The 17,099-nt window shown below is 33.4% G+C and overlaps 1 protein-coding gene across 1 annotated transcript in view; it reads left to right on the top strand.

Annotated features, from left to right (window-relative positions):
• The window catches only part of LOC121441305 (polycomb protein SCMH1-like), an 80,545-nt gene that overhangs the window by 46,262 nt on the left and 17,184 nt on the right, over positions 1–17,099 (top strand). Inside the window, exons 6-9 of the mRNA XM_041642440.1 lie at positions 9,034–9,117; positions 10,629–10,712; positions 11,968–12,051; positions 14,870–15,138. Coding sequence (XP_041498374.1) covers positions 9,034–9,117; positions 10,629–10,712; positions 11,968–12,051; positions 14,870–15,138 — 521 coding nt within the window. The remainder of the gene's footprint in view (positions 1–9,033; positions 9,118–10,628; positions 10,713–11,967; positions 12,052–14,869; positions 15,139–17,099) is intronic.

The raw sequence follows: 17,099 nt of genomic DNA, 5'->3' as shown, positions 1-17,099 counted from the left end.
TAATGTGTTTTAGCTTTAAATGTACATAAATTTGTCTTTCATTTTATAACATAACAAAGTTGAGAGTAAACCAAAGAGCAAGAGAGTCACCAAACCTTGGAAAGAACAGGCCACTCCTTTTGAAGATGAAGCAGAAGCCCCAGGTGATTGTGTTGCTTTATCTGTCTGTATTGACTTACAAGGTGATTCTTGTGTATTGAGTGAATAATGATGTAGTGTTTTCAGAAGGAAAGACCTTTTCATTTTAAGAAAAAAAATTTTAGCTGGGCATTGGTGGTGTACACCTTTAATCCCTGTATTCAGGAGGTAGGGGCAGGTGGATCTCTGTGAGTTCAAGGCCAGCCCGGCCTACAAAGTGAATTCCAGGACTGCTAGGACTATTAAACAGAGAAACCCTGTCTCAAAAAAAATTTTTAAAAGAAAACAAATTTTTTTTTTTTGGTTTTTCGAGACAGGGTTTAAAAGAAAACAAATTTTAAAGGTAAAAATGATAATTTTATAGAATTATCACTGAGATAATTCAAATTAGATAATTATTCTAAGAAATTCATCCTTTTGAGAATTAAATGGTTTTCTGATTATAAACTATTTTGGTTTTTAAAACAGAAAACTCTTTGTTGCAATTATAATTTAAGTCTAACCTTTCTCCCTTCCTTTAACGTCTCTCCAAACTCTACCATATACCTTTCCTGCTCTCCAAATTCATGACCTCTTTTCTCACTAATTCTCACATACTAATGCATGTAATCTACTGCATGCATATGTGCGTGTGTATATAAATATATAAAATGTATTTCTAAATATAACCTGTCCAGTCTGTATAATGCTACTTGTATGTATGTTTCCAGGGCTGGCTTTTTGGCACCAGACAAATAATTGTTGTGCTTTTCCTTGAGGAAGGCCACTTCTCCAGTTTCCAGCTTTCCTTGGTTGCTCATAGTTCACTGTATAGGGTTGGCACATTGTGGACTTTTCTCTTTCCAGTTTGGCATATGAATAGTGAACACAAAAATGATCTGTAGGTGTAAAGGCAAATATTTATAGATTTTTGTTAGAAATTATGCTGGTTTAGCAAATTAGTGGTTGTAGATTCTCCTCCAATAACCATCACTTCACTAGCACAGAGGTTTTAGGTGGGTTTCAAATAGCAGGCATAGTCTTCCTCTTGTTGAGTTGTAGATTTTACGTCCAAGTAAAGTGCTATTGGTTACTGCCAAGGTATATGTGCCACTAATACATCCTTAGGTTATCATGTCATGATGGGCATTATGACATCAAATGATCAGTAGGATAGCCTTTTCATGACTATGCTGTAGTAGAAATTTTTTTGGCATACATACTAAATGGAACATAATACCTTCTTGCTTTAAGTGGACATATTTTTTATTTTTATTTTATACCTCAATAACACTGAGAAAAATTATGTGTATTGATTTACAACCTGACTCCTGCATATTCAATAATGGTATAATGTTTTCAGTATAGAGTTGCAGTCTGGTGGACTTTTCTCTGTCCAGTTTGCATACATATCACTTTTGTTAAGCTCTTGTTTGGGCAATCATGTTGATGAAACTTTATGGGTACTGTTTTTTATATTACTGAATGACACAGTCTTACAGCAAGCTCCCCTATATTCTGACCTATCAAATCTTTCTACTGCCTCTTGGACAGTGTTCCCTGAGCCTTTCCTAAGGTGCAGGAGTATTTTGTAGATGGATTCATTGTAATTGAGCTCCATGTCTCTGGATTTTGAAAGGTTGTAGATATTTGTAGTGATGTTTGTGATTTGCAAAGAGACATTGCCCTGATGAAGAGTACAGACTACTATTGTCTTAGGATATGAGGACAAATTTTTATGAATTATTGCTAGGGATTACCTTGTTTAGTAAATCAGTGCTTGTAGATTCTTTTCTAATAATCATTTCACCAAGCACAGAGTTTTTACTGGTTTTCTGGTGCCAGGCATTCTCGCCTTCTTGTTTAACGAGTCTTAAGTTCAACTAAAGAGCTGTTGATTACAAAGAAGGTATGCATGCCACTGCTCTATACCTAGAGTTGTCATACCATGAAGGGCATTGTTACATTTCAAGTGAGCTTAATGGTAGCCTTCTTTAGAATTTATGCATTACCATTAGAAGTTTTATTATTTGGCAAACATAGTGGATTAAACAAAATGTGTTCGTTCTAGCTCTCAATGTACATGATATTTATGTTTCATTTTATACTTCAATAAAGCTAAGAAAAAGCCCAGGGGCAAGACAGTCACCAAACCACGGAAAGACCAAACCGAACTTTTTGAGTATGAAGAAGCAGCCCCAGGTGATTGTTCTGTTTTTACTATATTGATTCATATAATGTTTGCCATATATTTAATAATGATATAATGATTTTAGGAGGCAAGACTGTTTTTACCTTTAAATAAACAAATATAAGTACCAAATGATAAATTTATAGGAATTTTCAATGTGATAAGTCAAAATTGTTTCTTAGTATAAGAAATTCATTCTTTTGGAGAATTATATTGTTTCTTGAATACAGATTCTTTTAATATTTTCAAGAAGTATCTCATATTTATTGAGATTATAATTTAATTGCAACCTTTCTCCATACCCATTCCTCCCTTGAAAACCTCCCATTTTAACCACCTTCTCTGTGCCATAATTCATGACCTCTTTTTTACAGTAATTCTTAGTGATTGTATTTTAGAGCGTCTATGTGTACACAAACAAACACACATATTCATAAATATAACCTGCTCATTCTGTATAATAATACCTGTATATATGGTTTCTTGGCTGGCTTTTTGGTCCCAGTGATTTAATGTATTCTTTCTGGGTATTCCCACACCTCCTGTTGATTGTTTCCTTCAGTTTTCTATCATCCTTTGAGTAGGGTTGAAGCCTCATGGACTTTTATCTGTCTAGTTTATATTTGTATTGGTGCTACTCTTTTCATCTCATATTTGGACAGTGATGTTTGTCAGGTTTTATATTTGTTTCTCCTGATATTACTAAGAGACACAGTCATAGAGCAAATTAACTCACCCTCTGCTCTGATGAACTTTTAGGCCCTTCTTGGATAGTGTTCCCTGAGCCTTATCTTAGGTGCAGGCGTGTTCTGTAGATGTATCCACTCTGATTGTGCTCCACTACTCACTCTCTGCTTTGATTGATTGTGGATTTCTGTAAGGGTCTCAGATTTTTCCAAACCAGAGTTTTCTTGATGAGGAGGAGTAAGGCCATTCTTATCTTTGGGTATAAGAACAACGTTTAGAGATTGTTGTTAGGAATTATGCTGTATTAGTAAGTTAGTGGTTGTAGATTTCTTCTTAATCATCATTTTACCAGTATAGAGTTTTTAGCCGGGTTTTTATTACCAGGCATGCTCTCCCTCTTGTTGCAAGTTAAAGTACTATTGATTACAAAGAAGGTATGTGTTCTGCTTCTACATTATTTGATTTATCATGCCATGATAGGCATTGTGGTAGTAGCCTTTTTTACTGTAAAGCTATATTTGAGCATATGCTTTAGGATTGGAAGATTATTATTTAGAAACCATAGTGGATTAAACATAACATGTTCTAGCTTTATTTTTTTTATTGTGGAAGAATGTAGCATTTTCCCTCTCTTCATGCATCACGTCACTGAATGCTTTTTTATCAGAGTTCCTTTCAACCAGTATATCATGTCTGGACTTTAACAAAAAGTTACATGACCTACTACACATCTGGAAGAGATGTAAGCATTATAACAAACTCAAAAATTCACTAGACTAGCATAAATGTTAAATACTTTCTAAGTCTCTGGCAGGCCCAACTGGTAAGAATTTTTTTCATCAGTTACTAGATGTTCTAGTTTTAAATGTACATAATCTTTGTTTTTCATTTCATACCTCAATAAGCCAAGAAAAAACCCAAAGCCAAGACAGTAACCAAACCATGGAAAGACCAAGCTGGACATTTTGAGTATGAAGAACCAGCAGCCCCAGGTGATTGCTTTTTGTTTTGTTCTTATCTATATTGATTCACGTGATATTTGCCAAATATTGAATAATGGTGTAATGTTTTTAGAAGGCAAGAGTGTTTTTCACTTTTAAGTAATCAAATATAAGTAACAGTGATAAATTCATAGAAATTTTCACTGTGATAATTTAAATTTGTCTCAGTATAATAAGTTCATCCTTTTGGAGAATTAGATTGCTTCTTGATTACAGAATCTTTTCATGTTTTCATGAAGAAGTATCATTTTTATGAGATTATCATTTAATTACAACCTTTTTCCACATGCTTTCTTCCATTCAAAACTTCTAATTTCAACCACCTTCTCTGTGCCATAATTTTTGGCCTCTTTTCACAATAATTCTTAGTGATTGTATTTAAAAACGTCTATGTGTACACACACACACACACATGTTCATAAATGTAACCTCTTCAAATCTGCATAATAATACCTATATATATATTTTTTTTTCCATGACTGGCTTGTTGACACCAGGCAGTGATTCAGTATTTTCTTCATTGGGTAGTTCCAACTTTCCTTTTATGAGATTCCTTCAGTTTTCTATTGTCTTTTGTGTAGGGTTTAATCCTTATGAACTATTCACTGTCCAGTTTGTGTATGTATTGGTGCCATTCTTGATCAACTGATGTATGGACAGGGATGTTTGTGAGGTCTTATGTGTGTTTTCCTGATATTGCTAGGAGATACAGTGTTAGAGCAAATTCCTTCATGCTCTGGCTCTGATGATCTTTCAACCCTCTCTTGCATAGTGTTCCCTGAGCTTTATCTTATGTGCAGGAGTGTTCCGTAGATGTAGCCATTCTGATTGGTTTCCACCACTTTCTGCTTTGATTGCTTGTGAATTTCTGTAATAGCCTCTTGCTGTTTGATTTAAGTTTTCCTGATAAAGTGTAAGGCAACAGTTATCTTCAGGTATAAGAATAATGTTTATAGATTTTTGTTACGGATTATGCTTTTACCAAGTTAATGGTTGTAAATTCTCCAATAATCATCATTTGAAAAGCACACAGTTTTTGGCTGGGTTTCCATTACCAGGCTAACCCTCTTGTTGAGCAAGTTAAGTCCAGTTAAGAGTTCTAAATTAGAAAGTATGTGTGGCACTGATGCCATGATGGACATTGATATACATCACATGAGCATAATGGTAGCCTTCTCTATAACAAGGCAATAGTAGATCATATACAGTAGTATTAGAAGCTTTATTAATTGGAAAAGTAGTGCATTAAACATAATGTATTCTAGCTTTCAGTGTATATAATCTTTGTTTTTGTTTCATACCTCAATAAAGCTACGAAAAAACGCAAGGGCAAAAAAGTCACCAAAACATGGACAGACCAAGCTGGACTTTTTGAATATGAAGAAGCAGGTCCAGGTGATTGCTTTGTTTTGTTTTGTTTTTATCTATATTTATTCACATGATATTTTCTGTATATTGAATAATGGTGTGATGTTTTAGAAGGCAAGACTTCTTAACTTTTAAATAAACAAGTGTAAGTACCATGATGATAAATTCATAGGAATTTTCACTTTGATAAGTCAAATTTTCTCTTGTTATAATAAGTTCATCATTTTGAAGAATTAGATTGCTTCTGATTACAGATTCTTTTCATGTTTTCAAGGAGACTGTTCTCATTGTTTGTGAAATTATCACTAATTTTCATCCTATTGCCTTACCCTTTCTTCCCTCCAAAATCTTCTGTTTCAACCACCAACTCTATGCCAAAATTCATGGTCTCTTTTCACACTGTTAGTGCTTGCATTGATAAAAATCTCTGTATACGCACACACACACACACACACACACACACAGAGAGAGAGAGAGAGAGAGAGAGAGAGAGAGAGAAAGAGAGAGAGAGAGAGATTAAAAAAATAGTCTGCTCAGTCTATATACTAATACTAATACCTGTATATATGTTTTCATGACTGGCGTTCTGGTACCAGACTCTGAATTAGTATATTCTTCCCTGGGTATTGCCACCTCTCCTATTCTCAGTTTTCCTTCACTTTGAGTAGGCTTGAAGCCTCATGGACTATTCTCTGTCCAGTTTGTGTATGTATTGGTGTCATTCTTGTTCAGCTGATGTGTGGACAGGGATGTTTGTGAGGTTCTATGTGTTCTTCTCCTCATATTTGTAGGAAATTTACTCTAGGGCAAATTCCCTCACCTTCTGACTCTGATGATCTTTCAGCCCCTAAGTTAGGGAGTGTTCTTTGAGCCTTATGTTATGTGCAGCACAGTTCTGTAGATATATTCATTCTGACTGGGCTCTGCCACTCTCTGGTTTGATTGGCTGTAGAATTCTGTAATAGTCTCTGGCTGTTCCAAACCAAAGTTTTCTTGATGAATAGTAAATACGACAATTATCTTCAGGTATAAGAACAATGTTTATAGATTATTGTTAAGGATTATGCTGTATTAGTAAATTAGTAGTTGTAGATTTCCTCACCAATAATCATCATTTGATCAGCACAGGATTTTTAGCTAAGTTTCCGTTACCAATCATGCTCTTCCTCTTGTTGAGGGAGTCTTAAGTCCAATTAAGGGTTTCTGGTTACAAAGAAGATAATGTGCTCTAATGCTGCATACTTTGAGTTATCATGCCCTGATGAGCATTGTTACAAATTACGTAAGCATGATGGCTGCCTTCTTTAGGAAAAGGATATGTCAGAGCATATGCTTTAATATTGGAAACTTTATTGTTTTAGAAAACATAGTAGATTAAACATAATGTATCATAGCTTTCAATGTACATAATCATCATTTTTCATTTCATATCTAAATAAAGCTGAGAAAAAAATCAAGGGCAAAGCATCACCAAACCATGGAAAGACCAAACCGGACTTCTTGAATATGAAGGAGCAGCCCCAGATGTTTGCTTTGTTTTGATCTACATTGATTCATATCATGTTTGCCAGATATTGAATAATTGTGTAATGTTTTTAGAAGACAAGACTGTTTTTCATTTTAGAGATAATAAGTACCACAGTGATGAATTCATAAAAATTTTCACTGTGATATACCAAATCTTTCTCTTAGTATAATAAATTCATCTTTTCAGAGAATTAGACTCCTTGATTACAGATTCATTTCATGTTTTCAATGAGATTGATCTCATTTTTTATGAAATTATCATTTAATTTCAACATTTCTCCATACCCTTTCCTTCATGCATAACCTCGTATTTCAACCCTCTCTCTATGCCAAAATCATGGCCTCTTTTCATACTAATTGTTAATAATTGTATTTAAGAATGTCTATATAAAAAAAGAATGTCTATATAAATCTGGGCAGTAGTGGTGCATGCCTTTAATCTCAGCACTTGGGAGGAGGCAGAGGTAGGCAGATCTCTGTGAGTTCAAAGCCAGCCTTGTTTATAAGAGCTAGTTCCAGGACAGGCTCCAAAGCTACAGAGAAACCCTGTCTCGAAAAACCAACCAACCAAACAACAACGAAACAAAAAACAAAAACAGGAATGTTTATATAAATGCACACACACACACACACTCTCTCTCTCTCTCTCTCTCTCTCTCTCTCTCTCTCTCCTAAATATAACTTGTGCAGTCTGTATAATAATATATGTTTTATGGCTGGGTTTTTGAAACCATATAGTAATTTAGTATATTCTATCCTAGGAATTCCCACATCTTCTTTTGTCCATTTCCTTCAGTTTTCTATTGTGTTTTGAATAGGGTTGAAGCCATATGTCTAGATTGTATAGGTATTGGTGCCATTCTTGTTGAACTTACGTTTGAGCAGTGATGTTTGTCAGGTTTTATGTGTGTTTCTCCTGATATTACTAGGAGACACAGCCATAGAGCATATTCCCTCACTCTCTGACTCTGATGATCTTTCAGTCCCCCCTCTTGGGTTGTGTTCTCCGGGCCTTATCTTATTTATGTACAGGTGTGTTCTGTAGATGGGTCCACTCTGATTGTGCTTCACCACTCTCTGATTTGATTGCTTGTGGATTTGTGTAATAGCCCCTTGCCTTTTGAAACCAAAGTTTTCTTGATGAAGAATAAAAACTACAGTTATCTTCAGGTATAAGAACAATATAGATTGTTGTTAGAGATTATGCTGTTTTAGTATATTAGTGGTTGTAGATTCTTCTCCAATAAACATAATTTCACCAGCACCAAAGTTTTAGTTGGATTTCCTTTACAGGCAATCTCTCCCTCTTGTCGAGGAATCTTAAGTCCAATTAAGATCTTCTGGTTACAAAGAAGTCTGTGTTCCAATGCTGCATATTTAAGAGTTATCATGCTATAATGGGCACTGTTACATATCACAGGATCATGATGGTAGCCCAATACAAGGCTGTATTACAGCATATGTATTAGTATTGGAAGCTTTATTATTTATAAATCATGTATTAAACATAATGTGTTTTAGATTCATTATATATAATCTTTGTTTTTGTTTCATACCTCAATAAAGCTGAGAAAAAACGCAAGGGCAAAAAAGTCACCAAACCATGGAAAGACCAAACTGGACTTTTTGAAGATGAAGAAGCAGGTCCAGGTGATTGCTTTGCTTTGTTTTGCTTTAAATCTATATTGACTTTATGGTCTCTAGCTATTGCAAACCAAGGTTTCCTTGATGAAGACTAAAGACTACAGTTATCTTCAAGTATAAGAACAAGGTTTTAGGTTGTTGTTAGGGAATATGCTGTTTTAGTAAGTTAGTAGTTGTAGATTTCTTCTTAATCATTTGATTAGCACAGTCTTTTTAGCTGGGTTTTCATTACCAGGCATGCTCTCTCTCTCTTGTACAAGAGCTCTTGATCACAAAGAAAGTACATGTTCCACAGCTGCATACTTGTTATCATGCCATGATGGACATTGTTACATGTAGCATGAGCATGTTGGTAGACTTCTTCATGACAGAGTTATATTAGAGCATATGTATTAGTATTGGAAGCTTTACTATTTGGAAAACATAGTGGATTAAACATAACATGTTCTAGCTTTAAATATACTTAATCATTGTGTTTCATTTTGTATCTCAATAAAGCTAAGAAAAAACGCAAGGGCAAGACAGTCACCAAAACATCGAAAGACCAAGCTGGACGTTTTGAATACGACGAACCTGCCCCAGGTGATTGTTTTTAATATATATACATACACATTTTGTATATACATTTGTATATGTATATTTTATAAATATAAATCATACACAAAGTAATTATAATATATATGAATAAATATAAATATTTAAATATATTTAACCACATTGTGAACATAAATATGTCATTTTATATCATGACCATACACCTATACACATAAACATAGTCGTTATATAATGTATATACATAAACACAAACCTATATTTACATATAATTACTATATGTATTCAGAAGGTGTTTGCCATATATTGCATGGAGTAATGTTTTTAAAAGGATTTTTTTTACTTTTTGTAAAAAAATAAAATTATCACAATAATAAATTCATAGAAATTTTTACTGTGAATCATCAGATTGGTTATAAGTTCATCCTTTTTGAGAATTAGATTGTATCCTGATTATAATTTTCTTCATGTTTTCAAAGAGAAAATTCTCTTTTATTTTGAAATTATAGTTTCATTTCAACCTTTCTCCCTACCTGATCCTCCTCCCAAATTTCCTGTATACCCTCCGTTCTCTCTGCCAAATATATGACCTTTTCCCTCACTTACGGTTTAGTGCTTGCATTCAAGAATATCTACATACATGTATAGCCCTGAATATAACTTGTTTAGTCTATTTAATAATACCTGTATTTTTGTTTTCGTGGCTATCTTTTTCTATCTGAGAGTGAATTAGTATGTTCTTCCCTGGGGATTCCCACCTCTCCCACCTCTTCCATTTTCTGTAGTTCTTTTGTTTAGGATTTAGGCCTCATGGGCTTTTTCTCTGTTCAGTTTTTATATGTATTGTTGTCATTCTTGTTCAACTCATGTTTGATAGTAATTTCTCCTGTTCTTGCTAGAAGATGCAGTCTTAAACTCCCTCACCCTGTGGCTCTTAAGATCTTTCTACACTCTCTTGAGCAGCATTCCCTGAGCAGTACCTTATGTGCAGGATTGTTCTGTAGATATCCATTCTGATTGATCTCTTCCACTGTTTGCTTTTATTGGTTGTGGTTTTCTATGATGGTCTCTGTCTGTTGCAAACAAAAGTTCCCTTAATAAAGAGTAAAGAATACAGTTATCTTAAGGCATAATAAAACTGTTTATAGATTACTGTTAGGGATTATGCTGTTTTAGTAATTGAGTTATTGTAGATTCTTCTCTGATAACCATTATTTGACAAGCCCAGAGTTTTTAGCTGGGTTTCTATTACCAGACATGTACTCTCTCTTGTTTAACGAGTCTTATTTCCAAGTAAAGTGCTGTTGGTTATAGAGAAAATATGTGTTCCGCAGCTGCATACTTAGAGTTATCATGCTATGATGTGCATTGTTACACATGACGTGAGCCTGATGGTAGGCTTCTTTAATGACAAAGCGATATTAGAACATATGCTTTAGTATTAGAAGCTTTGCTATTTGGAAAACATAGTGGATTGAACATAATGTGTTGTACCTTTAAATGTGCATAATTTTTGTTTTTATTTTCATATTTCAATAAAGGTGAGAAAAAACGCAAGGGCAAAACAGTCATCAAACCTCAGAAAGACCAAACTGGAATTTTTGAATATGAAGAAGCTATTCCAGGTGATTGCTTTGTTTTTCTGATGATTTTTAATCTATATTATCATGTCTGCAATATATTGAATGATGGTGTAATGTTTTTAGAAGGAAAAACTGCTTTTTACTTTTAGGAAAACAAGTATAAGAAGTAGCATGATAAAAAATTCATAGAAATTTTGAGTATGATAAGTCAAATTTGTCTTCTATTATAGTAAGTTCATCACTTTGAAAGATTAGTTTTTTCCTGATTATAGTTTTTTTATGTTTTAAGAGAGAACATTTTCTTTTTTGAGTCAATAATTAAACTCTGACCTTTCTCCTTTCCCCCCTTTTCCCCAAACCTTCCATATATGCCTTCATCTCTCTGACAAATGTGTGGCCTCCTCTTTTAATAATTGTTAATGCTTGCATTCAAAAATATCTATGTATACATATTGTCCTGAATATAACTTGTTCTGTCTGTATAATAGTAACTGTATTCTGTTTTTATGGCTGACTTTTTCACACCAGATTGTGTGCTTCTTTCTGGTGTTTCCCATTTCTCCTGTTCCCCATTTTCTTCAGTTTTCTATAGTTCTTTTCTATGTGGTTGAGGCTTCATGAGCTATTTCTGTGTATTAATGTCATTCTTATTCATCTCATGTATGAGCAGTAATGTTCATGATTTTCTGTGTATTTCTCCTGATATTACTAGGAGATACAGCTTTAGAGAGAACTCCTCACCCTCTGGCTCTTTACAGTCTTTCTACCTCCTTTTTGGCAATGTGCAGAAATATTCTGTAAATGTATCCATTCTGATTGGACTCCACCACTCTTTGTTTTAATTAGTTTTGGTTTATTGTAATGGTCTCTATCTGTGGCAAACAAGATTTCTTGATGAAGAATGAAGACTACTGTGGGTATGAAGACAAATGTTTATAGATAGTTGTTGGGGACTATGCTGTTCGGTTAAATTAGTGGGTGCATATTATCCTCCAATAACCATCAGTTCTCTAGCACAGAATTTTTAGCTGGGTTTCCAGTACCAGTCATGGTTTCCCTCATGTTGAGTGGATCTTAAGTCCAAGTAAAGAATATTTGGTTACTGCCAAGGTATGCATGCCACTCCTGTACAACTGTGCCATGTTGTGCATTGTTAAATTTCATGTGAGTATGATGGTAGCATTTCATGACTATTCTGCATTAGAATCTTTTATTGTTTAGCATGCACACTAGAATGTAATGTGTCCCAGATTTAAGTATACATAATAGTTGCTTTTCATTTCATAACTCAACAAAGCTGAGAAAAAACGCAAGGGCAGGCCAGTCACCAAACCTCGGAAAGATGAAGCAAGTCATTTTGAAAATGAAGAAGCAGCCCGAGGTGATTGCTTTGTTTTTTTTTTTAATCCATATTGAGTCACAAGATGTTTGCCATGTATTGAATAATGATACAATGTTTTTAAAAGACAAAACTGTTTTTCACTTTTAAGGAAACAAGTAAAAGTCCCACAAAGATAAATTCATAGAAATTTTCACTGTGATAAGATTTGTGACTATGGTGCATTAGATGCTTTATTATTTAACATGCAGACTGGAACATAATGTGTTCCAGCTTTAAATGTACATAATTTTTTTTATTTCATATCTCAATGAAGGTAAGAAAAAACGCAAAGACAAAAAAGTCAGTAAATTTTGGGAAGACCAAGCCAAACTTTTGGAAGATGAAGAAGCAATTCCAGGTGACTGATTTGCCTTATTTTTTTCTATATTTATTTACAAGATGCTTCCTCAATATTAAATAATAGCATATTCTTTCCAGAAGGAAATACAGTTTTTTTAAAGAAATCTAGTACAAGAAATAACACAATAATAAATTTGTATCATTTTCAATGTGCTAAATTGAATTTTTGTTGGTTAGTCTAATAAATTTATCTTCTTTAGATAATTGTTTCCTGATTATAATAATCTAATGTACCTAAAATTTCATTTGACTGACATTCATTGTTAAAAATTTTATGCCTTATATTTTGATCTTATTGTGTACCTTCTGACTTGAATAAGATGAGATTTTAAGTGTTTTCCTGCTGCTTACAAATTTTGAATGTATTTTTTATTGTTTTTTATTGAGCTCTACATTTTCCTCTGCTCCCCTCCCTGCCTCTACCCTCCCCCCATCAACCTTCTCCCCAAGGTCCCCATGCTCCCAATTTACTCAGGCGATCTTGTCTTTTTCTACTTCCCATGTAGATTAGATCTAGTAAGTCTCTCTTAGGGTCCTCATTGTTGTTTAAGTTCTCTGGAATTGATGTTTGTGGGCTGGTTTTCTTTGCTTTATACATATGATAATTATCTTTCTGTGTCTGGGTTACCTCACTCAAAATGATGTTTTCTAGCTCCATCCATTTGCCTGCAAAATTTAAGATGATATTTTTCTCTGCTGTGTGGTACTCCATTGTATAAATGTACCACATTTTCCTCATCCATTCTTCAGTTGAGAAGCATTTAGGATGTTTCCAGGTTCTAACTATGACAAACAATGCTGCTATGAACATAGTTGAGCACATGTCCTTGTGGCACGATTAAGCATTCATTGGGTATATACCCAACAGTGGGATTGCTGGGTCTTGAGGTAAGTTGTATCCTAATTTTCTGAGAAATTGCCACACTGACATCCAAAGTGGCTGTACCAGCTTGCATTCCCATTAGCAATGCAGAAGTGTTCCCTTTTCCCCACAACCTCTCCAGCATAAGTTGTCATCAGTGTTTTTGATCTTGGCCATTCTTACAGGTGTAAGATGAAATCTCAGAGTTGTTTTCATTTGCATCTCTCTGATGACTAAGGATGTTGAACATTTCCTTATGTGTCTTTCAGCCATTTTAGATTCCTCTGTTGAGAGTTTTCTGTTTAGGTCTGTACTCCATTTTTATATTGGATTATTTGTTCTTTTGACGACCAATTTCTTGAGTTCTTCATATATTTTGGAGATCAGACCTCTGTCTGAAGTGGGGTTAGTGTGAAGTGGGGTTAGTGAAGATCCTTTCCCATTCTGTAGGCTGTCGTTTTGTCTGTTGACCGGGTCCTTTGCTTTACAGAAACTTTTCAATTTCAGGAGGTCGCATTTATTAATTGTTTCTCTCAGCGTCTGTACTGCTGAGGTTATATTCAGGAAGTGGTCTCTTGTGCCCATGCATTCAAGTGTACTTCCCACTTTCTCTTCTATAAGGTTCAGTGTGTCTGGCTTTATGTTGAGGTCTTCGATCCATTTTGACTTGTGTTTTGTGGAAATGTTTTTTTTTGTTGATTTTGTTTTTAATTTTCCCCATTTAGAAGGAACGATGATGCGTCAGCTTGTTATAAATTGCCTTTATTATGTTGAGATATGTCCCACATATTCTTGATCTCTTTGGGACTTTTATCAGCAATGTTGAATTTTATCAAAGGCGTTTTCTGTATCTTTTTGAGATGATCATATGGTTTCTGTCCTTTGTTCTATTTATGTGATGACTTTTGTTTATTGATTTATATATGTTTAATCATTCCTGTGTCACTGATATGAAACTGACTTAATGGTGGATAATATTTTGATGTATTCTTGAATTTGGTTTGTAATATTTTATTGAATTTTTATTTATATTTGTAATGGATATCCATCTTTTTTATTTTTGTTGAGTCATTGTGTGATTTTGGTATCAGGGTAATGATGGCCTTATATGAAGCATTTAGGAATGTTTCTTTAGGGTTTTTTTGAGAATAATTGAAAACTAATGTCATTAATTCTTTTTTTAATACCTGGTAGAATTATAGGCTGAACCATCTGTCCATGAACTTTTTCTAGGTGGGAGATTTTTAGTTACTGCTTCTATCTTACTAGGGGTTATGAATCTATTTAAATTACATTTACTTTATCTTGATTTAACTTTGATAGATTATATATTTTAAGAAATATATTTCCTTTAGGTTTTCCTGTTTAGTGGAATACAAATTTTTAAAAAAGTATTCTTTTATGGTTATCTTGATTTTCTTAGTGTCTATTGTAATGTCATCATTTTCATCTCTAGTTTTGCTAATTTGGATCTTGTTTAAAATAATTTCAATGAGTACCCTTTGGAAAGTTTTAAAGATAAGCTTAAACTTTTTTCAGTCATATGATAGTGTTTTTACATTTTCTTTAATTTTTGTTGCTAAGCTCTCTTCTCAGCTCTTTCAGTGAAGAGTGCAGAGAACACACCACCTTCCTCCTATGAACAAACAAAAACCCCTACCTCTGAGAAAAAAAAGTCTTCCACCTCCAAAGGGGCTCAATCTCCAAAAATGAAGTCTCCACAGAAAACAACTCTTGTACTACCAGTACCAAAGACCAGCAAGAAATCAGGAAAAACTAAACCAACTGGAGATACTTCAGCAACAACGAAGGGTACTTGTAAAACTGTCTTACCAAAGGAAAAAGGTAGAAAGTCATGGGTAAAGGTTAGTCATGTCTCTTGCTAATTTTTATTGTCTCTGTGTTGGAGTATTATTTTTAACACTCAGTTTAGCAATTTGCTAAGACTATGCTGAATTTTCTAGGACTATTTTAAATGTATAAAGCTCTTTTTGTCTTAGTTAGGTTTTCTATTGTGATTAAATGAAAACAATTTATGAGGAACTTACACTTCTATATCACAGTTCATTATCAAAGGCAGTCAAGGCAGGAACTCAAATAGGGCAGGGAGTGGAGCTGGAGTAGGGGGTGGAGCAAAAGTACTATCTAAAGTAAAGTGGTCATTGAACATAATTGACTGGTAATTACTGGTGATGAAAGAACAAAGAGTAAATGAATTGGAGAATAGAATAGAAACTATCCAATGTGAAAAACTGATACAGAATTTAAAAAAACTGAGAAAGACAGCAAGTTGAGATTTCCTTAATGTGTAATTAGTCAGGAGGAAGAGAGGGAGGGATAGATGTGGGCAGGAAAATACTGAAGAAGTTTTTCTTATAATCATTTCTAGTCCTGTACAGTTTATATAACAGATACATATAACTACATAAACAATTTACATTATGAAAGCCTGAATATAATTTTAGTTTCAACATTTTGTGCAAAATGATACATTATGAATTTTTGTTTGAAAATTATGCAAAGTTATGATGAACCTCTAGTTACAATATAAGAAAATGTAAAAAATTATGTGTACCTAAAAATCCAAGGAAGAAATTATGATGGAATTTTAAGCATTCAAGTAACCCCTCAAAATATAAGTGGAACCACCTCAACAAAACAAGAATAAAGGAAACAAACAGATAATTCATAATAAAATGGTGTACTCAGACCCAAATATAATAATAACTACATTAAATATTAGTGAATTAAATTCTTGGTTAAATGACAGAGATTTAATTCTGGAATTTTAAAAAAGATTCAAATAAGTATCCATAAGACATGCACTCTAAATATAGAGGTAAAAATATCTCAGCAGTATTATCTTATACATCTAGTATTTCCATATGATACCAGCAGAACATTTGTGTCTATGGAACAAAATAATGTCATCTTGTTTTCTAAAAATATTTACACAATTATTTCTTTTTAAAACATCTAATATTTATAAAAATCAGTATGAAATATTTGTAAAAATATTGATTTTCCTAAAACAATATGTTCTTAAAATGGGAAATAAAATTAAGAAAAGTCAATCTTGAAATTTAAAGTTAAAATACATCTGAAAACACATTTTCAGCTGCTCAGAAAGTTATATATATTAGTGATAATATCTTTTGATTCTTATATTTTCTAGTATCAACACTAATATAATTTTGAAAAGGTATTTTGGTAAACATTTAATGATAGAGATAAAGAACACTAGTATAATTCATAGTTTATATTTTTTCAAAATTGTCATTTCAGTTCACTATCATCTAACTTCATTATTTCATAATAAAAATAAAGATGTTCACAGTTTTAATAGCTGATGAAGTTTCTGAGCTACATAAAATATTCTTAAAAGATTCCTTTATGAATTGTCATTTTCTTCCTTCATTTAATATTTTAACACAGGGGCTAAAGATAGTGCTTAGTGGTTAAGAGCACTTGGCTACTCTTCTACAGGACCTGGTTTTGATTCCCAACATTCACATGACAGCTCACATCCCTTGGTAGCACCAGTTCCAAATATCAAACACCCTCTTCTGTCTTCTGTGGGCACCAGGCATGCAAATGGTCCACAGACATATATGCAGGCAGAACATTCATGCACATAAAATTTAATTAAATTTAATTTTAGAAACTTTTAAAAACATATGTTAGTACATTTTCTAAATAAATGAATTTATTCAGGTTGCTATTAAACATACTATCTTGCATCAAAGGGTTCAGAATTTTGAAAAATGAAATTTGTAATTCACTACTTGACATGATTTACTAGATTGCTATGAATCCAGATAACAGT

Source organism: Microtus oregoni, unplaced genomic scaffold, assembly GCF_018167655.1.
Source record: "Microtus oregoni isolate MIOR12 unplaced genomic scaffold, Mior012 000074F_ref0000038, whole genome shotgun sequence".
Taxonomy (NCBI): Eukaryota; Metazoa; Chordata; class Mammalia; order Rodentia; family Cricetidae; genus Microtus; species Microtus oregoni.
The sequence above is the reverse complement of the archived record's forward strand: the minus strand, read 5'-3'. Positions and strand labels throughout refer to the sequence as shown.